Here is a 20,125-nt window from a genome sequence, read left to right as displayed (position 1 = left end):
CACTTTCACTGAATGCAACACAGGGCAGATGGAAAACTGCTTTGGAATACTTGTGGTGTAAAATGCAGAGACAAAGTGAGTCCTGAAGATTGCACCAAAATGTCATACCTGAAACTACCGCACTTCCACAGTGTTACATAACTTTTGCAATTTTGTAGGCAATAGCAGTCACTGTATGGTGTCCTCAGATGAGGAAGGTTTTTTTTCCCTTTGTCTTTTATAAGACACATGATGAAAATGAGCAGTGACTGATAAGAAGAAAAAACATAGTTCCAGACTTATCTTGTCTAAATATTACTTTTTAACTTCTGATTATTTGCCACATGGAGTCCAAAACCCTTGGAATTATTTTTCAACTAACAAACTCAAGTGAAAATGCCGGCAGGTGTGTCACCTATAGGCCTATTCTGAAAGCGCCGAGGTAGACGCTCGTGCACGTGCGCGCGCACTCACATATGACTCATCTCATCTAAACTAAAGCACTTTGTCAGAGGCGTCCATTCACGTTACACCCATGCAAGAACGCGCAGACTCAATCTCAGCTTGGAGCGCGACACTTATAGTGAGGGTGGCTATATAAGTCCATTCAGCATCTATCCTTTAAGTAACTATATACTTGATTCCTCAAAGTGAAGTGAAGGAGGGCGGCATCTCGCCAACTACCTGGCAACCTACACGGCTGTAGCGGACCACCTCTAAAGCCTGAAGGTAAGAAAAGTTTCATTAATTTTACCCACATTTTGAATTCGTATTTTTCCCTCTTTTAGCATTTTAGTTATTCTTTTCCCAAGCACAGCTCAATGCGACTTTGCTTAATTAAAGACTTCTTTGTGCTTCACAGCAAACATTTAAAAACTGTATTTGTAGATGATAAAGTGGATTTGTAGATGATAAAGTGGATTTTTGGCTTTGCTGATACCTTTCTATTCTCATTTCTGATTTCATTTTTGGGGATGGACTAAGTATAATGATAGAAGACAATAATTCCTCATTCTAATCTTCGAGCTTCCTTTACGCGTAAATATTCCACATCGCTGATCAGTTGTACAATATATAGTCTCCTTACTAATAACAGGTGGCAACAGATCGCAAAATATCTTACAATAATAAAAATAAACTGCGGCAGCAATAGTTATAATTTGCCCGTTACATTATTGCAACGTCTCTTTTACGTGCGTAATTGCCTTTTTACGCGGCACATCTCGCGCCACAGCAAAAAAAACGAGCGTGCCAAAATTAAATAACCCAATGTATTTCTTTTTCTTCCCAGATTCCTGTTGAAATCCTGACATGAAGCTCAATTTATTCGGTACCGCCGTGATTCTGCTAGTTGCCTTCTTACCGCGCTACGAATGTCGGGCTATTGAGAGCCCTGGCAGTACTCTGCGCGTCCCAGCTCTACAAACCCAAAACTCCCAGCAGCTGCAATCCGGCCCGATTCTGGAGAGGCTTGGGGAGGAGTATTTCATCCGACTGGGCAACGGGGACTCGAACTCTTTCCCATCAACGTCCATGTATCCCGGCGGATCACCTTCCATCTTCAACAGAGCTTTGCAACTCCAGCTGACGCGGCGTCTTTTACAGGGTAAAGTTGGGAACATCAGGGCGCTCATAAGCGGCTTCGGAGACCGCGGGGACGACTCGATGGAGAGGGGAAGAAGGTCCGAGGACCCGCCAATATCCCTGGATCTGACCTTCCATCTGCTCCGGGAGATGATGGAGATGTCCAGGGCGGAACAGCTGGCTCAGCAAGCGCAGAATAACAGAAGAATGATGGAGCTCTTCGGGAAATGATTTCCCAGCCCGCCAAAGATCTCCCTTCCCTTTCTTTTTCTTTTACTCCTTCTGTTGTGCATTTTTGCCATCAGCACAAAACATGCTCTGTACAATATAGTGCTGCTTTATCACTTTATTGTTTATAGCTTTAACCTCAAACTATGGAGCATAAACGGGCTTGACTTATAATGAGCCGATTGTACCTTGCCATTTCAATGTTGGTGTCAGATCTGTAGAGATATGCCGTTCTTCATATTTGAGATGAAATACTTTCGTCTAAGACATGAATTGCATTCACAAAATTGGCATTTTGTTTTAGATTATGAATCACTGTATTTATGAAATTTATGTTTGTTAATAAACTTATGTGCAACCAGTCATTTTCTGTTGTGCAACAGAACGTCTTATATCTATATTTTTAATAAAAAAAAAATAAAAGCAATGCTTACATTTCTCTGTGGATATCCTTACATATTAGTTAACACTAACGCCAATAAAAATAAATAAATAATCCCATTAACTTTGACTAGTAATCTGATTAAAACGCACTTTTCTAATGACTTTTAACACATGGATTTGTAGTCCCACATTAAAGAAACTTTGAAAAAAAAAGTAAATAACAACTTTAAGAGTGCACAAATGGCCACAGAATCTCGAGTCTTGCCTATAAATGCTGACTGGTAAAGGTTTGCCTAACTCAGTGCAAACAATTGCATAGGTTTAACCATGGCATTGCTCTGGAGCCAGTTCATGCCTTCTGTCTAACACAGACGCACACAAAAAAAGCTCTAACTGCAGTACTTTGCCAAAAATCTGAACAACCCTTCAGCGCAGTGAACATTCATACAGCGTTCTTCTTCCAAACCCTTAATCCTCAAGAGGCAATTCTCATTATACCAGCAAGAGGCAACCACGCTTAGCTCAAAGATGCACCACTGATAGCTAATTAGTGTCGAAGACACTGTGTGTGTGTGTTTATGTGTGAGCGTGTGTATGTGAACGCTGATTCTTGACCCCCAGTGTCAGGCTACGCTAAACAAGAGCCGTGGGTGTGAGTCATCCTATTCTTTTTGGCCCGCGAAGCATCTTGAGGCTTAGTGTGGGATTGAGCCCGTTTGTAAAGGATCCAACTCACCGAGACACGGTGTAAAATAACAGATGGTCGTTGAATGGTGGACTACCTGAGCGGTGGAGTTACAGCAACGTGAGGCCATCGCAGGGCAGCAAATTATTTGCTTTGGTCTAAAAATATGGGAGCACTCATATTTGCTCACTGTGGTCTCATATGTATATGCAGGAGTGTTATCCTGATCATGCAGTGGAGAAGGATGTTAAAAATGTCTGAACAAGCCAAAAAAAGGCACTCACGCATTGAGCTGGATTTCCTTCCACGGAAATATGCCAATAGGAGTGTGGAAAGACGTGTATATAATATGCATGTATCATATATATCATCATGGGAAATAATACCTGTGCCACATTACAATGAAGAATATTAAACATAACGCAAGCAGCCCGATGTAGGAAATACTGAAATGTCACAGTGCTCATTTTATCACTCTGCTACATTACTCACAGAGTTATATCAGTCATCAAGAAGTATACAACAGGGAGGAGAACCAGCGGCTCTCCTATTATGTTTTTTTAATGATGGAGTTTAAGGAGCAAGTCTCAAAAGGTCAACCACATAAAAAAAATATTTGAGTACATCTGAATTCTGCAAAGAGCTGAATGACAGTCAAAGTCCCTCTGTCATTAAGCATGTTCAAAATGAAAAGGAGGAACTAAAGCATCTTTTTTTAATAAGAGAAAAAGAGATTAAATCAGTCCGAATGCTGTGATAGACCAATCACAACAAAAGAGGCAGAAGTAAAACATCTCTGCCTTCCTTAAGATCTACATACACAGATTAGGTTCCCCTCGTGGCTAAAAATGTATCACAGCTGACCTGAGGTCAACATTTAGGAGCAACAATCAATCCTGCTTCTGGTTTAGGTGTTGTCAGGGCCGATGGCTGACAGCTAAGTTGAGGGAGTGCTCGTGGGTGCGCTGGGGGAGGAGCTCATCTGCTGTGGGGGTGCAGAAGGCTGGGCAGAGGTGGCTGAAACAGCACCTCCAGGAACAGTTTGTGATCCTTCTCCTTCCTCAGCACCGGCTCCTGCAGCCTCATCTTCTTCATCCTCATCTTCGTCATCTGTGTGAGAATTAAGGCAAAAAAGGATGAAGGTTAGAGAACTACAACACTGAGGGGTGTGAAGCAAATTAAAGCCGCGATCTCTGTTCCTTTACCTTGGATGAAGTCGATGCTCCGCAGGGCCTTGCCCTCTTTCTTGAAGTCGACTTTGTAGTGATCCATACTCTCGTAGCCAAGCTCTACTTTATCCAGGTGCGCTGCACTGGATGCCTCTTCAATCCTGAGCACATAAGTCTCATTTAGGATATTCACAGGACTAAATGTTGCCTCACAAAGTCATGGTAACACGTCTTAAATATATTCAATCTGTGATGTTTAGCACGTTCGGCAAGTTATTTCAGGATGCCACAGCAGAAGATAGTGATTTGCAACATTTCACAGGATTATTTTCCACAGCTACCAGAGGGGAGGTGTGACCTTGCTCTATTAGAGTTCTGGTTTTATGTGTAAGTGCAGATGTACTCATTCATGAGAATGATTAAAAAACATTAGCTAGAAAGGATTTTGACTTTTACACTGGCGGTGTAGTCTCTCTTTTTTTTGCAAAACCCCTTCATCCTCTTACCAGTGCAATTATTATTATTGAAAAACAAACAGCATACTTACTTTTTGAGGAGAGGCTTTGTGTTCTGAAAGACACAAGGGAGAGTTCAACTGAACATGCACATAAAATACTGATAAACTTTTATGAATTGGCTAAAATTATGTCAAATTTAAACCCCATGTGGTAGCAGCTCTGACCTGCAGGAATAAAGCCATTTCTGGCTCATCCATAGTCTGGATCCCCATCTCCAAGATTTTACAGCTCTCCTCCAGATGGTCTCCATATTTCCTTGTCAGGCCCCGGATATAGTTTACCTTCTCTTCCTGTTCGCCTGTCACCTTCTGACTCATCTCCCTCTTTTTCTCCTCCAGGATAGAGTACAGGTGGTCAAACTTTTCACAAACCAGAGTCTTCTGTCTCCGACTGTTCTCCTGTACGTGCGTGAACAAGTGAAGAAAGCACACACCCACAGGGAAAGATTGTAAATTCTGCAGGTCCATTCTTTATTAATGAGTTCTGGGTGGGAAATGTAGGCAATTCAGTTTCGAAGTACATTAGAATTTCAAAATGAGAGAAAATGCGGTAACTAGTTGTTGTTTTCATTCTTCGGATGTCTAAACACTGCAAAATTCCTTCCGTTCAGTTGGTGCCATGTGCATGACGCCACAGCAGTGACACACAGGGGACTGGAGTCACTCCAGCTTCCTCTCTACTACATCCAACTGTGGCACGTGAACCATAAGAAAGCTGCCTGTTCTCGCCCTATCAATTACACTGCTCGTTTTATTGTCCGTGGAAGTGGGTCGAAGGCAGAATAGGGTGCTCTAACTAGTGTATGTGCACCCAGCGTAGGAGAAAATATGAAAAGGGGAGATTAAAGCAGTCCGTGGAACCAAAACATTTATTTTCCTCTTACTGCCTCTCTGTCTAAATCTCGCAGATGGATAAAAGCAGAAAGAGTGGCCGTGACAAGGACACATTACATCAGTTTGGTTGTCTGTGCAGGTGCATTAGTGTGTGCACGGAGTGAGGCTTGCTGCGTGAGTGAGCGGCCAGGCACTGCAGCAGTCGGACACTGACCTCTATGGCACGACAGGCTTCCTCTAGCTGACTAATGATGCCCTGCATCCTGTCGTTGTTACCAACCACCATGGCAATCCCGTCACTCAGCTCCGTCTAGGGGGCAAGGACACGACAGCATGACTACAGACTCAAATCTGGGGCAAATCTATGATTATACTACGACATACTTCATGATGAAACTGTAAAAAACACATCACCATGGCTGACAGTATTCGTAGCCTTTGTAAGCATCTCGGGCCTCACCTTCTTCGTCTGGTAGATGCTGCTGAGAGGAGCCACCTCGCAGTCTTTGTGGGCTCCAAAGACCTTGCACATGGAACATATGGGCACACCGTGGGTCACGCAGTAAATGTTGATCTTTTCGTCCTCGTGAATATCACACATGGGCGTTTCTTCCTTTTTCTCTGGTGCTGGTTTGCTGCTGTTGAGGTGCGATGAAAACAGCAGTAGTGTCCTGTGATGCTGCACATTTGACTGCATACTGATGTGACATGCAGTGTCAGTTTGATAATGTCACTGTTACACATCTCGGCATCTCAACAGCTTATCGATGACCCATCAGGTGTGCCCTGCCATTCACATGCACTGCCAGCACTGTAATCAATAGGTCATCATCATTGCTGAGTAGTGTGGGAGCAAGCATACATGATTCATGTTTATATAGCTTAAAAGTTTTCCCCCCTTCCTTATTTCTTAAGTTTATACGTCACACCATCAGACAAAGATAAAAAATGCAGTTTTTAAATAATGATTTCATTTTTTAAGTGAAAAGTTTATCCAAATGCACCTGCCCTGTGTGAAAAAGTAATCGTAAAGCTTTTGGCGATATCTGACAATGAGTCTTTCACATCACCGTAGAGGAATTTTGGCCTGCTCTTCTTTGCAGAATTGCTTTAATTCAAACACATTTAAAAGGGTTTTTTGAGCACGAACAACCTGTTTAAGGTCCTGACTTTGAGTAGGTGGTTCCAAAACCTTACATTTGCTTGTTTTTAAGGATAAAGGTAACTCTTTGGGGGATGCGAATGTTTACATTTTAGACCGAGGAGATGGTTTAAAAGACGATGACGGATCATTAACTACACCAACTGTCAACCACCTACAATGCAGTCTCGAGATCCGTTTCCCACGCGGCTCAACATCCACTCACACGTTGCATCGGGTGAACTCAACGGGTCACATAATGTGGTCTCATGCAAGATCTCACAGTGATTTCATCTGAAGCCTCAGGTGGTAACGACCCACTGCTTTCTTCCCAGTTTGGCTCGTGTGATGATGGACATGACTACTAGTCAGGCAACGATCTCCTCTTAAGGGGAAATCCCCATTAGGGTTTAAATACCTGGCACTCTCTACGTTTTGGTTTCAGAACTGAAGAAGCATCTCGGTCATCCTATAAACTCTACTCAGGATAATTGTAATGAAATAATGTCACAACAGCAAGAAGTGTTGTGGATATCATGTCATACAAGCCTTTCAGTCATCTGCTGGATAAAAAAATCTGTGTGGATGACTACTGCAAGTAGAAATGCCCTCTCACCCACTGCAGATCTCTGACTCAGAAGCCAGTGTTTCACTTCCTGCTATTATACTTTACTGCAGTTTCACAAATGAAAACATCCTCCTGTCAGACATGAAGAATTCTTTTCATTTTCTGTTATTTTGACAAATGTCTGATCTGTCTCACCTGCTGGATTCTTGTTTGAACATGTCAATGATATTCTCAACCAACAGGTTCCTCTGCAGGCCGTAAACACCATGCCTGTCCAGAATCACCTCGTGTCTGCAGGACGGGCATCGGAAACGGCCACCAGAGGTCAACGAGCCGCTTCTTGTTGGAAGGTACGGGTTTGAAGCCTGTAAACAACAAGTGAAGCTCTGAATAATTACATTGTTTCACTCGGCAGTTAGGAAATATTAATCCAGGGGATTAACAGTCCATAACACAAACTTCAAACCACCATCATTAACATTCAGTCCACATGCTTGTAAACAGAGCCTATGGGTGTTAAATTTATGTCACTATTTGGGTCTTTGATATGTGAAAATTCAGACCAACTTTATAAATAATTACCAATTTGAGCCATTCAATAGCTTACCTGGAAAACATCATTGGCACATTTTCTGCACAGGTTGTGCTGGCAGGGTAGGATGACCACAGGCTTTGTAAACATTTCCAGGCATATTGGACAAATCAGCTGTTTCTCCAAGTTGTCCATGGTGTCAACGATTTCAAACACAACTAAACAACTTAAAAAGTCTGAAAAGTTTAGTATGAAGTCCTTTCTAAAAGCAGTCTATCATAGGCCCAGCTTCAGGCTAAGTAGTAGGCCTGTTATGTTTGTCCTAGAGGGTGTAGACTCCTATCTCCTCTGTGTCAGTTCTGTTTTTAGCAGCTACTGCTGTCACGTCTAAGGTTGCCATTTTTGCCTTGTCCATATTTGAAACTAAGTAGGGCAGTGCTGAACAGCAGCCCATCCCCAGCCTCTTCTACGCTGGGTGCAATGTAGCTATGCGTTTCATAGGGTGGGGGCGAGTGATTTAGCAAGAGATGCAATCATATGACCCATGTGACTTTTAGATCTAAAATTATTGATAGCATCTGAAAATCTCTACTGAAAACACGTAGTTCTCGACACCTTTTTACCATGTTGCCAATCAAGTGCCAGCTTTGCATTAATGTTAACTTAGCAGCAGGAAGCTATCGAATGTGACTTCCGTCAAAGTTTGGAACAGACCATTACGTTAGAGGGAAGATAACAGCGCACAGGAGAGGTTTGTTAAAATACCTAGCATTAAACAAACTATGGCATGTGTTAAGCGTTTTTTGCACATGGGTATTTACACTTAGAGAACAGCATAAGGACGACAACCATAACATTGGGTGTATTCACCGCATCCTTAAATGTAGGTGATAACTGCTACTATTTTAAAAAACAGAAAAGAACAATTCAGTTAAAACATTTTGGTGTTTGTTAGCATGTTAAAGGCCTTACATTGAATGAAAATGTTATTGGAGAATGCGGGCATCGATCCCGCTACCTCTCGCATGCTAAGCGAGCGCTCTACCATTTGAGCTAATTCCCCGGTACGGAAGTCACTCGTTGTTTGTGTATTTATTGCTCGTGAGATACGTAGTCGGTCCAATCTTGCGGTGTAGTGTTTGATATATTTCGCATATCATGCCGAAATACAGTGCGGTAAGGTAGCATTATTAAGCTGTCTAGGTTAGCTCTAACGAATATGAATAATAACAGGGTTTAATAGCTGCTAAGTTATTGAAAGGCTTGCAATGTTAAAGTTCCTTTGGGGGACACCAAGTTACTTGAGATATGTGGGGAAACTCTTACACACAACCATTTAGCTCAAGTGGAAAACAGTAGCGAATGCAAATTTCCCGAAAACACGTTAACTGAACAGGGCGTCCGCCATATTTGTGACTTTACGCAGAAGCAGAGAATAAAGCGTTTTACGAGCCGATCTTATAAATACCCATGGGTTAGCTGTAGTCGTCAGCTCCCTTCGATAGCTCAGTTGGTAGAGCGGAGGACTGTAGTGGTTTCCCAGACATCCTTAGGTCGCTGGTTCGACTCCGGCTCGAAGGAGAGAGTATTTTTTTCCCCTCCACCTGAAATTCTGAGCGCTTTTACAAATTTGCTAAGAATTGCTGTTCTATGAAGCTTCTCTAATCATTTCTTTTAATGAAAATGCATATTTCAGATGTTGAAAAAAATGGCTAGTATTGGCAGTTAATGTATTTTTCTAAAAATAAATGCTAATCCATAAAAACAGATTTGATGATTTTCTTAAACTTTCCCACAGAATCGAGTAGATTTTTTGGGTGGATGAAAGATAGAAGTGAGCTTGAAAATGTTTGGCACTGCACTGCCTGCAGTGATGGTCTAGTCAGCACAAATACACAGCATATCCTGCAAATCTGCTGTGCATGTTAAATAAGAAATGATCACACCTGCAAGCACTCTGTTCAAAAAGGGAATTTAAAAGTGATTGTTTAGTGTTTGATTATCTCTCCACTCATGATGAAAACAGACTTTATCACTTTGTTTGACTGTGAAATGACTTATAAAGGTGTTGCGAACACATTCAGATGGATGACTCAGAGACCGTAATTAACAGTTGTGTGGAGGACTGTGGCAAGCGTCACACGCTAATAAAGCGCCTTTGTTTATTTCTGTGCTGTTGCACGATTGTTATTCCTCCGTCCACTGATTCTCATTATTTCAATTACAAATTAAAACCCCTGTCCTCTGCTAATGGAGTGCTCATCTTCATGAATCTGTATGAGTTCCTCACTTTATTTCCAAATATTTGTCACGTCTAAATGTCCCACGCAAACGAAGCAATTAAAGATGCACTTTTTCAAAACATTTGACCTATACAAAAAATATTTACATACTCTTTAATTAGAAACTCAATGTCAAAGCGAACGTAGCAGGATCCTCATAGTGGAAGCTTCTGACCCATTTAAGCATACCTCATCTTTTTCTTTTTTCTTTTCATCTGACTCATACAATATGACATCTGCCTTCCTCGCACCTCTTTTCCTTTTATATAAAGCCACATAGATGTGCACACAGTGCTTTTCATGCAGAATCAATGAGTCATATTTAAACATTTTAGACAGATGTCAATACTGAAAATGAATGAATGTCTCTCTCACACTCTCTAATTTGTCTCTTTGTTTCATTTAGTGTCCACTCCGGGGTTTGCAGGTTAGGAATCAACTTTAAGAAATGAGAAAAAAGGTGAAAAAAAAAATAATAAAATGGGGGGAAAAGGATGAGAAATATACACATTCAAATAGTAAAGTTCCCATCTCTTGTGATTTGCAAGTCTATGTAAATGTAAAACACCGCTCTTACTAATTTTTGTCATTTAGCTTTTCATGTGTGTCTCACCCAGTTTTCCTTTCTGTTGATGTGTTTTTTCTCTGTGATGTACTACAACTGAAGTTTTTAGTCATTTTGTGATGCTGTGGGCACACCACTTTATTCAGTTTTAATCAGTAACCTCTAAAAAGGCTGAACTAGCATGATTACATATTCATTAGCGACAAGCACAGGCTGCTCAGATGCTCACCATTTAGATAAAAGTGAATTCAAATGAGATCAATTAAGAAGATGTTCTGGGTTATGTCTTTGTGATTGAAGTGAATTCATAATTTTTCAGCCATTACTATCTGACTCATAATATTGCAGCGCCTGTTAGTAAAAATCCAACAAAGATTGACAAATTAAGAGCAGTGTGGAGATTACTTGGAGATGAAATGCCAATATGAATGCCAGACAGTGCTGCCTTTGAGGCTAAAAGCTGCCAATTTAAAGAGCACAGTGTGAAACTCCTGTTCCCCTCTTTCGCTCGGCGTTGGTAAGCGGTGCTTTGCGTGAATCGTGAAAAAGGTCTGCATGCACTGCCAAGGCCATGAAATACACCTGCGCTCACACATAACCCCACACATAAGATGTCTACAAACTCATAAGCAAGATGAAAGTGTATAAGGGACCAGAAAAGGGAGCAGAGCAAAGGGTGCCATCTGTTCACTTGTATGAATATTTCAGTTAGGTGGAAGTCATATTGTATTCACGCAGATGGCAAGCAGTCAGTGCCTGTGATTTAAAAACTCTCTGCGAGCAATTCCAGATAATGTCCATTTCTTCTTCATCTCCATATCTGTCCTAAATCATCCACTGAGCTGAGAGTCTTTGGGTCAGAAAAAGTATGATCATACCCTAGAATGAATAGTAATTTTAAAGGTAGCAGTAATTCACCGCGGATTCGCTTGGGATGAAGAAATATTAACGTCGAACAGTAATTAGCAAGACTTAAAAGGTATTCCATCTGAAATGAACACAGACACCATCAGCTAGGCTTCACATTATTTTTAAATGCCAAGGATGTAGTTAAATAAAAAAAAAGCAAGGTCAGATCTTTATCCATTTATGCAACTTCTGGATAGTTCAGGTCTGAACTAGTGATACTCTGGGCAGTTTCGAGGATTTGCCGTCACTGTGTTAATGTTGCAAAAGAACAAAATGATAACGCAGGCCTGTTTATGATACTGTGATACTATGAGCAGTACTGCTGAGGTCATACTGGGGTTACATACAAAGAGATACAGCAGCTGTACACCAAATATTTATAGTTGATTTAGCAGCAGCATTCACATTTATTTTCTCCAAGAAATAGAAGATCCAGTGCTCGGTGATTACCCTGATTACATTTTTAGTGAGTCCTCTTAGTTATCCCAGCTAATAGATCTTTTCTCTGGCGTTTCCAGATGCACAGTGATGATAAGTTATAAAAGAAAACTACATGTGGTCCTGTCTACTGTTACAGCCAAGAGTCTGGATAATATAAGAGGTACTTCATTGTAAAAGTAAGCAATCCCCTATCATATGAATAAATGAGCAGGAACCTTCAACATGCAGTGACCTTTAAGGTTAGCAGTGAGGAGGCGTGCCTCTACTTTTTGGTATTTTTTTTAAAGAATGCATGTCAGATTATCCTCTAAAATGCTTCCAGGTTCACCTGTGCCTGTCGGACTTTAATAGCTTCTGGTCTGCAGATCAAGAGCGCAGTACAGTACCTTATTCTGTTTCTTTTAAATGAACAATATCATGAAAATCGAATTGGGCATAATGGAATATTGTCACACTTTGTAGATATAGCTTACTTGTTTTAATCGTAATAAATAGAAACGTTTTCTAGTACTTCATTGCTGTGTATATATTTAGAAGTTATTTTTGACCATACCTTCAAAACACAAGTAGTAGTGTGTAAATGAATACAGATCATTTAAGCTATGAAAATGTTTTAATATTTCTCTATATTTTTTGTTTGTTAGAGGGATTAATGGAAAAATTACAGACTGGGATCCATGACAATATAAGTAAAGGTCAGGCTTGACTCAACTTAGACGCGATCTCATTATGTTGAGATCACGTCATTTGTGTCATTTGTGATCAAGACACAAACTCACCGAGTCACTTTCCAGCCATGATAAATTACTTAAAAATACTCAAAACAACCCACAAAACTCAAAGAGTGACTCTGAAAAAAAGGCTCAGTCAGCATTTTTCCAGTAGCCACATTATCATTGGCTTTAGAGTCCGTCCCCTATACAGGCCACTAACATCTGTGTTAAGATCTCATTTAAAATGCACCTTTCATGCTGTTGTATAATATGGCTCAAAATTGCACAACTTGGCTCAGTTGTGTAACAAAACATGTCAACCTACAATGTTTTAGAGCGGAAAAATCCCAATCTTGTCATCCACAAATTGATTGAGCTGGACCGGGTGATCCTGAATCCTTCCTTAGTTATGCTTAGTGTTTGTTCTTCACACTCTTTGTGTCCTCACACACACACACGCACCACTCCTCATTTAACTACTTATTATTACTCCCCTGCTCTCTTCCACAGTGTGTCTTTTGTCCCGTCTTCTTCTGCTCACACCCAACGCGTGGCAGATAGCTGGCCCTCCCTGAGCCTGGTACTGCTGGAGGTTTCTTCCTGTTAAAAGGGAGTTTTTTCTTTCCACTATTGCCAAGTGTTTGCTCTAAAGGAGTGTTTGATTGTTGGGATTTTAACTCTGTTATTCTACATTACAATATAAAGCTTCTTGAAGCGACTGCTGTTGTGATCAGTTCAATAAAACTGAACTGAACTAAATGAAAATGAAAATGGAGTTAGAGTAAAAGTGTGCCACACTCTTTCTGGGAGATGGATAAACAGATGAACGAGATGCGATAACTCTCACTCACATATAAATGTCTAACATCCTATTCGATAAAGCCACTTGATTAGAGGAAAGATGAAATCAATCAGCCTGATTTTCACTCCTAACTTTATGTAACATCCTCTGCCGTGCGGTGACGTAAAAGAGACGTCAGCCTGTTTTAACAAGCACCGCTGCACCGCATGGTCATGGGAAACTGAGATGCACTCAGCATTCAAGTGCTTGTCTCAGCCTGGTTTAAACCTCACAGCCTGTAAACCATGAACAGTGCAGTCCTTTAAAGCTTTGTTTCATAGGATAGTGAAGCAGGGTGATTTTAACAGCTGGTAGCTGATTGTTCAAATATCAGGAGGTATCTGGTTTAGACGAAGGGTAAAGCATGAACACAGTATAGTGGGATTATTGTGAATATTCATTCTGTCATTGAGGTAATTATTCATGCATCGTTACAGGAGCTTGATCAATAAACTGTTTCTTAACTTCTGTGCTGAGATCTTAATGAGGGGGAAACAGAGGTGCAAGGTGCAAAGATCATTTTGTAGTTTTTAATGCAGAGGCAGACACAGTATTAAAGTATTTGAGACTACCCACTCGCCAGTTAACAAATCAAGTTTTTGTTATGCAAAATACCAGCCTTATGGCCAAATAACTTACGAGGTAATTTCTTAGATAGCACAGTTACAGAGGGGAGAAGCAGAGAACCTTGCAGTTGTTGGCTAATATTTTATCTCCACCTGTGCCAGACAATGAATGTCAGTGTTACATCTAATCTGTTAATTGTTGAGTTTTGATCCAATTGCTTAATAACATTTGTATAATAAATCAGTTTTTACACATTTAAATAAATAAACAATTCAACTCTTAATGGTTACCAAAAAAGGATAATACTGTATCGTACTGTACTTGTACTACGGAGCTGTCACTGTAACTTGTGCAGGCCTTCAACACAGTAAAAGGGTGCTATCTAGTGGCAGAAAGAAAACAGGGTATGTCCAGCATGTTTCACAGCTGCATATTGACATCATTGCAGACGTCAGCACAGCACAGACACTGCAGTCACAATTATGCTGTTACACCTTGTGATTCACACTCTTTTTTTAATTAGATATATTGTGCACAGCGTAGATGGAAACGAGAGATGAGGCGATTGGGAAACATTCGGGCCTCGGTTTAAAACAATTGAAATGATCGTTTTATGTAGTTTGTAGTATTTATCTCGACATATTCTTTTCCACATAAAGCATAAATGTTTAATTAGGTGAGCTATGTTTGTGTGATCTTTGTATTAGCTTGTCATACTGAAAGATTTTGCGGTATTTGTAGAAGATATGCAACATTCAGAAAGCTGGTAGCAGTAACCAGATATTCTATTTTATATTTTTATATTATGTTAGAGATGCTCTTTCGTTTAAATGAACATCATTTTTATTTTTTTGTTTTAAATCTAAAAGCACACTGTCATTGTAATGGCCCTTTTTTACCACAAGATGGCTCCAGATACATACAGCGATACATTTTCAAAAGCATGCTGTTCATTTCTTCAGTTTTAACCTGATCATAAATACAATCCAGAGGATGAGCATTAAAATTACATATGAGCATCACAAGCATCTATCAGAAATCCGCAGTTTCTTTATGTTTTTGTGTTTGTGTGTGCACATAATGAACCTGCTTTTCAAAGAGACCTATAGAGGAAAGAAAAACTGCCAGTAAAGGAAAATAAAATGACTCCAGTGATTCTTGCAGTGTAGTAGAAGATTATTAATTAGGGATACCGTGGTACATTGTCCTCAGGGAGTGGAGTGTTGGGGGTTCTCAGAAGCAGACACTGCACTTGTGGCACCGAAGGGAATTTGCAGGTTTGCACCTTACCTGTTTTATTAAAACTCCTGAGACTGATGCTCAGTGCTAGTATATAACACCATGCATGGTGTGTGGTAGTTTTTGTGTGAGTGTGGCAAAAAAAAAGATGGCTGAGGAGCGAATTAATGAATGAAAAAGCTTTCCAAGATGTATATTTAAAGCAGTAGGGGTAAAGCGTGTGCCGTCGTGTGCTTGCATGTGTGATGTGCCACTGACACCGTCACATGCTAGATTAAGCAGTTTCAGAAACGTGCACTTAAAAACAGTACAGCCTATTTGTGGCTGGCCATCTCTGTAGTGTTTGCAGCGGCGGGTATTTTTTTAAAAAGCAAGGAGTGTTATTTTAGACATTTACACGTGAAACGTCACATTAAAAACTTTTGTGAATGTATTCTCAGCCACGAGGTGTTCCATGAACTCTTCACAATATTACTTTGTTAATCATCTGCCTGGGTTTGCAAAGGCCAAATTTGCTTTGAAAACAAAAGCCCAGAATATTTAAATAGAAATTTCACTTATTTTCTTATTCCTCCAAACAAATCCTCTGAAAACAAGCACATTTGTGTTTCCTACCTTTTTTGTGTTATTTCCCAGAGGTACCTGCACTATCAGATCAGCTCCAGTACCACCATGAATACTAGCGGTATGGGGATACTGCAGTATCCATCCGATACTAAGTAAATATTGTATTGCCAGTATTGCCAATAGCAATACCGATACTGATGCTTTTAACATATAAAGGCAGTGTATGTAGGGGTGAGCAGTGTATCGAGATTTATGGCATGAGTCAGCATAAGTTTGCAAATTCTAAACACATTTTAATGATCCCTGCGATTCTACAATAATCATTTAATAGAATAAAAACACACCTTTCAGCTTTTGATGGGTTTTGAAACTGGGTTTTTGGAGACCCGGAATTTAAATGTGCCTGCCTCTAGAGCACAACTTCTGTTGTTTAAATGAGCTATAAACTATAAATAAATAGGCTCAAGTCCACCCACTGAACTGGATAAGCAGCTAATAAGATGGATGTCTTTTTCAACTTTTTAAAATCCATTTCCATATTTATATTAAAAAAGATATCCCCTTGCTTTTATCATTTAGCCAACAAGTAGCTACAGATATTTTACCATTTAATTGAATGCTGAATATCTGATACTTTTAGGCCAGCCTTTCACTATAGTGAGTCTTTTCTAATCTTGACATATCCCCTGGAAAACACAAATGTACCCTGGTGTATGATGACTCTTTTAGATGAACATATATAAAATTTAAGAGTAACTCTTATTGTGTATTGCTACTGAGCCCTATAGTTTCCTTTAGTAGTGTTAAACACAAAGGAAATGATCTGAAAATAAAACCCCAACCCTTAGATAATGGGATAGCTGTGCTTGAGTTAGGTATTCTGGTACTCCGTCGTCTCCTGCTACTGTCTATGACACATTTGTTGTTGTGTTTTTGCAGTGTTGCCTTAGTTGCCTGGAAAAGATGCCAGGACCTCTCTTTGTGGGGGGTACGGCTGTGGGGAACTGCATTCAGACCATTCAGGAGCGTGAAAATGGGGGATGGAGGGGATTATACATACACTGGCACTGGGCCTGGCTGTTACCATGGCACACCCATTGTCCCCGAGCACACGGGCATGGCGGAGAAACCTCGAGTGAAAATGTGAATGTAGTAATTTTTCACTTAGGGGTTGATTTGAGTAATTGCAGCTACACTGTATAGTGAAAGATAATGAATTGCCAAGTGTGTTAGAGATATCTGGGGTAGACGGAAGGTCCAAACAATGCACGCGGACAGTAAAACACTCAACTCAAAGTCATCCTTTTGTACTGAATTTCCTTTTTTCTCGCAGTCAACACATGCACTCATATATGGCCACTCTTTAACAAAAGATGAAGGTTTTGCAGCTGTTCTTAGGCTGCATTTTAAACTCCCGGTAAGTCTCAGCTCCAGAGTAGTATGACTCATGAGAGGAAGGTAATCACAGGCAATGATGTCGACCGCTGCAGGGCAAGCCCCGTTGTGGAGGAATACCCTTGAGAAAGTCCACGCCGTCTGCAAACGACTGCTCATATAGGTCTTGGGATTGCCCTGGCCTCACAGCTAATCATAGCTGTCCTTCTATACCGTCTAAGCGTCACTGTCCAATCGACGTGTAGCTTGGAGCAGCTGCTTTCACACCATTGGTCGAGCTAAAACAAGGGCGGTTTTTTTCCCCTCTGCTCGCTCCAACAGCACCATCTCTGGCAGGTGGTGTGCGCTCTTAAAGCGTAAAGTAGGCTAATGTGTAGGACGATAGGTAGGTAGTCGTAGTGAAAAAAAACCGCCGCGTAGGGTATTAATTTTTTTTGTTTTTTATTATTATTATTTTTTGAGAGGGTTGCCAGATTTGCAGTGCGCGTCGCTACGTTTCCTTTACACCCAGCGGAGTCGCAGTGAGTGAAATGAGCATCGGGGTTCCCCTCTCTGAGCCAGACACTTAGTGCTTTACGGTCAGCGGCGAATTTAGACAATTGCTCCTTCATCATGCAGCTCCAGATAAAAAGACGGAGAAGCCCTACGTGTTGATAAAATCTCGCCGGCGGTATAAAGTGTGAATGAGAGAAAGCCTCCCCCCCTTCCTCCTTCTCCTCCTCCTCCTCCGGGCCAACGACCGACGAGCTCTCACATCCTGGAGCTGCCTCACTTCGTCCGCCGGCGTAGCATACAACATGATATGTTGATGACATTTTTTGGAAGTGGTCGTGCCTTTTGTTTACACGCCGGGATACGTGATATGCGGATCTGCGAGCGCCACGAAAGCCGAGCGAGCGGGCGGTTTTTTCTGCTTTGAAAATGAGGAAGCAATTTCATAAAGACCCAGAAAATGGCAAGAAGGTCTCGTCGTCCGTGGGCCCGGATTTGAGTAAAATGAGAAGGAAAGAGGCAAATGCAACAGCAGCATGATTTATTACTGTTATCATTATTTTTTAAATCTGACAGAATGACACCAAAGGGGGTAAAACTGGAGGTAGATGAGACACAGCATCAATGAAGGCGATCTGCACAAGTTTTAAGTCGCTCATGATGAACAGAAATACTTTGCAGCTCGATATCAGATCGTTTCCACAATAGTGAAAGATTTTTTTTTCTTTTTCTTTTATTTCTTGCCCCGGCAGATTTTCTAGTTAATCACTCATCTGCTTTTTTTCCGCATTGCATCTGCTGTCTTTTTTCCCATTAAATATTTCATTTTTTTCCCTATATTTTTGATCCGGATTCAGCCCTGACTATTCAATGGAAGTATGTTATCAGCTGCCGGTTTTGCCTCTAGACAGGCCGGTTCCCAAGCATGTCCTCAGCCGAAGGGGAGCCATTAGTTTCAGCTCCAGCTCTTCTCTCTTCGGGGCTCCTGATCCAAGACAGCTGTCACAGGTAAAACACGTATCATTTCCTATCATCTGATCACAGTGGGCTCGATTATTTTATTTTATTTTATTTTTATTTATTTTTTTTGGGGAGGGGGGGGCACATGCGTCTTAAAACCCACATCATTTTCAGAAACCATATAAATAATCCACAGGAATCTTGCAGGTGGTTGCTGGATATTTAGGCCCCATTTCTCTCTCTCTCTCACACACACACACACACACACACACACACTGCGAGAGCTCTCCACCAGAGGCATACTGTATATTCTTATCTTCAAGAGCCTAAGACACACACCAAGTCATCACCCAAAGCCAACTTTACATTTGTGTATGTTTCCCCCTGATAAAGGCCTCTTCAGTTTAAACTTTGTAGCCTTCCTCAGAACCATGATGCTGAGGTGTACCAGCTCACTCCTGGGAGTCAGAGGGAACGTGCCACACAGTTATTTATGTTAACATGCTGGGAGGAGAGCTTAAATCATTGAGTCATGCTTGAACTTCCTACTTTCTCAGAGTGTTGAATTCTTGAAAATGTCCCTCTGGTGAGCCTACCTTTGTTTATTCCTCTTGCTTCTCAAAACAGCCTGTGTGTGTGTGTGTGTGTGTGTGTGTGTGTGTGTGTGTGTGTGTGTGTGTGTGTGGGGCAGCAGGGGTCATGTTCTGCTTGACTGCCATGTACACACAGACACTGGCAGGCAGCACAGTGCATTTTGAATACATTAGCCAATCGCTGAACCACATTTGAGCACGTGTCTGAGGTAATGGTACCATCTCTTTGGCCTTTGTCCAGCGCACTAGTTTAATCAAGGCATGTGCCTGCGATGCCAGCTCACAACAAAAAGCTGCACGTCATGTCACCAGTCAATGAAGTCCCTTCTCCACGGTGTCGCTCCTTTTAAAAAGGGAAGCATCGTTACTATTGATTCAGTGTTTCTTGACAAAAGTAGCAGCGGGGTGTATTCTCGTGCCGTTGGGGTCACATCCTGCTAGTTGCTTGTGAACAGAAACTCCCACGGTGTTGCACGGCACCTCTCAGCCCATTAACTGAGCATTAAGCAACTGTCTATGACTACGTGAGCGTCCTCTTCAATGGGCCATCCATTAGTTCTTTGTACAGGACCCTGCTCCACATATCCACCCATGTGTGTCTCTGCTTTGAGCCTACATCCATCCTCACAGGCAGCCCCTTCAAAGACCGATTCATAGGCCTGTTGTCAGCACTCTTTTTCTTTTTTTTTTCTCACTGGGTCATTAGTGTTTGTCCTTTGGTGACCAATATCATGCAATCTTGGATAAGTTGGCTGGACCATGTGGTCACTCAATAACACTCTCTGAACACACTGTGCAAACATCTCTCTCTGAGTCAGTCAGGAGGCTTTTCATAAAACCAATTCAACATCCTCAAACTGTCCTTGCACAATGGTGGTTTCTGGACCATAGTCCAAAGGAGGATTCCTTGGGGGAAATCCTAAATCCTTATAAGGAAATC

General features: G+C 41.2%; 3 protein-coding genes across 14 annotated transcripts in view; 2 read left to right on the top strand and 1 right to left on the bottom strand.

Moving 5' to 3' along the window:
- The first annotated feature begins 493 nt into the window (after nucleotides 1-493).
- On the top strand, nucleotides 494-2,156 carry crhb (corticotropin releasing hormone b). The gene is made up of 2 exons (XM_082547166.1): nucleotides 494-708; nucleotides 1,271-2,156. The coding sequence occupies exon 2, from the start codon at nucleotides 1,291-1,293 to the stop codon at nucleotides 1,792-1,794; it is 504 nt and encodes a 167-aa protein (XP_082403292.1). The 5' UTR covers nucleotides 494-708; nucleotides 1,271-1,290; the 3' UTR covers nucleotides 1,795-2,156.
- A 1,401-nt stretch (nucleotides 2,157-3,557) lies between these two features.
- Nucleotides 3,558-7,819, bottom strand: trim55b (tripartite motif containing 55b). Its single transcript, XM_082547547.1, has 8 exons — nucleotides 7,697-7,819; nucleotides 7,285-7,454; nucleotides 5,841-6,018; nucleotides 5,595-5,690; nucleotides 4,712-4,945; nucleotides 4,577-4,599; nucleotides 4,066-4,190; nucleotides 3,558-3,970 (listed from the first exon to the last, which is right to left on the bottom strand). The coding sequence occupies exons 1-8, from the start codon at nucleotides 7,814-7,816 to the stop codon at nucleotides 3,798-3,800; spliced, it is 1,119 nt and encodes a 372-aa protein (XP_082403673.1). The 5' UTR covers nucleotides 7,817-7,819; the 3' UTR covers nucleotides 3,558-3,797.
- Nucleotides 7,820-8,300: 481 nt separating this feature from the next.
- pde7a (phosphodiesterase 7A) overlaps nucleotides 8,301-20,125 on the top strand; it is a 30,719-nt gene continuing 18,894 nt past the window's right edge. For 4 of the 12 annotated variants that reach the window (XM_082547540.1, XM_082547539.1, XM_082547538.1 and 1 more), the window contains exon 1: nucleotides 17,431-18,640. In XM_082547540.1, coding sequence (XP_082403666.1) covers nucleotides 18,503-18,640 — 138 coding nt within the window. In that variant the 5' untranslated portion in view covers nucleotides 17,431-18,502. Of the gene's footprint in view, nucleotides 8,373-10,322; nucleotides 10,364-17,430; nucleotides 18,641-20,125 lie in introns of those variants that run through there. The other 8 variants (XM_082547534.1, XM_082547533.1, XM_082547531.1 and 5 more) reach the window with 6 other exon arrangements.

The sequence above is a fragment of the Aulonocara stuartgranti genome (assembly GCF_965226115.1).
Source record: "Aulonocara stuartgranti genome assembly, chromosome: 9".
Classification (NCBI taxonomy): Eukaryota; Metazoa; Chordata; class Actinopteri; order Cichliformes; family Cichlidae; genus Aulonocara; species Aulonocara stuartgranti.
The sequence above is the reverse complement of the archived record's forward strand: the minus strand, read 5'-3'. Positions and strand labels throughout refer to the sequence as shown.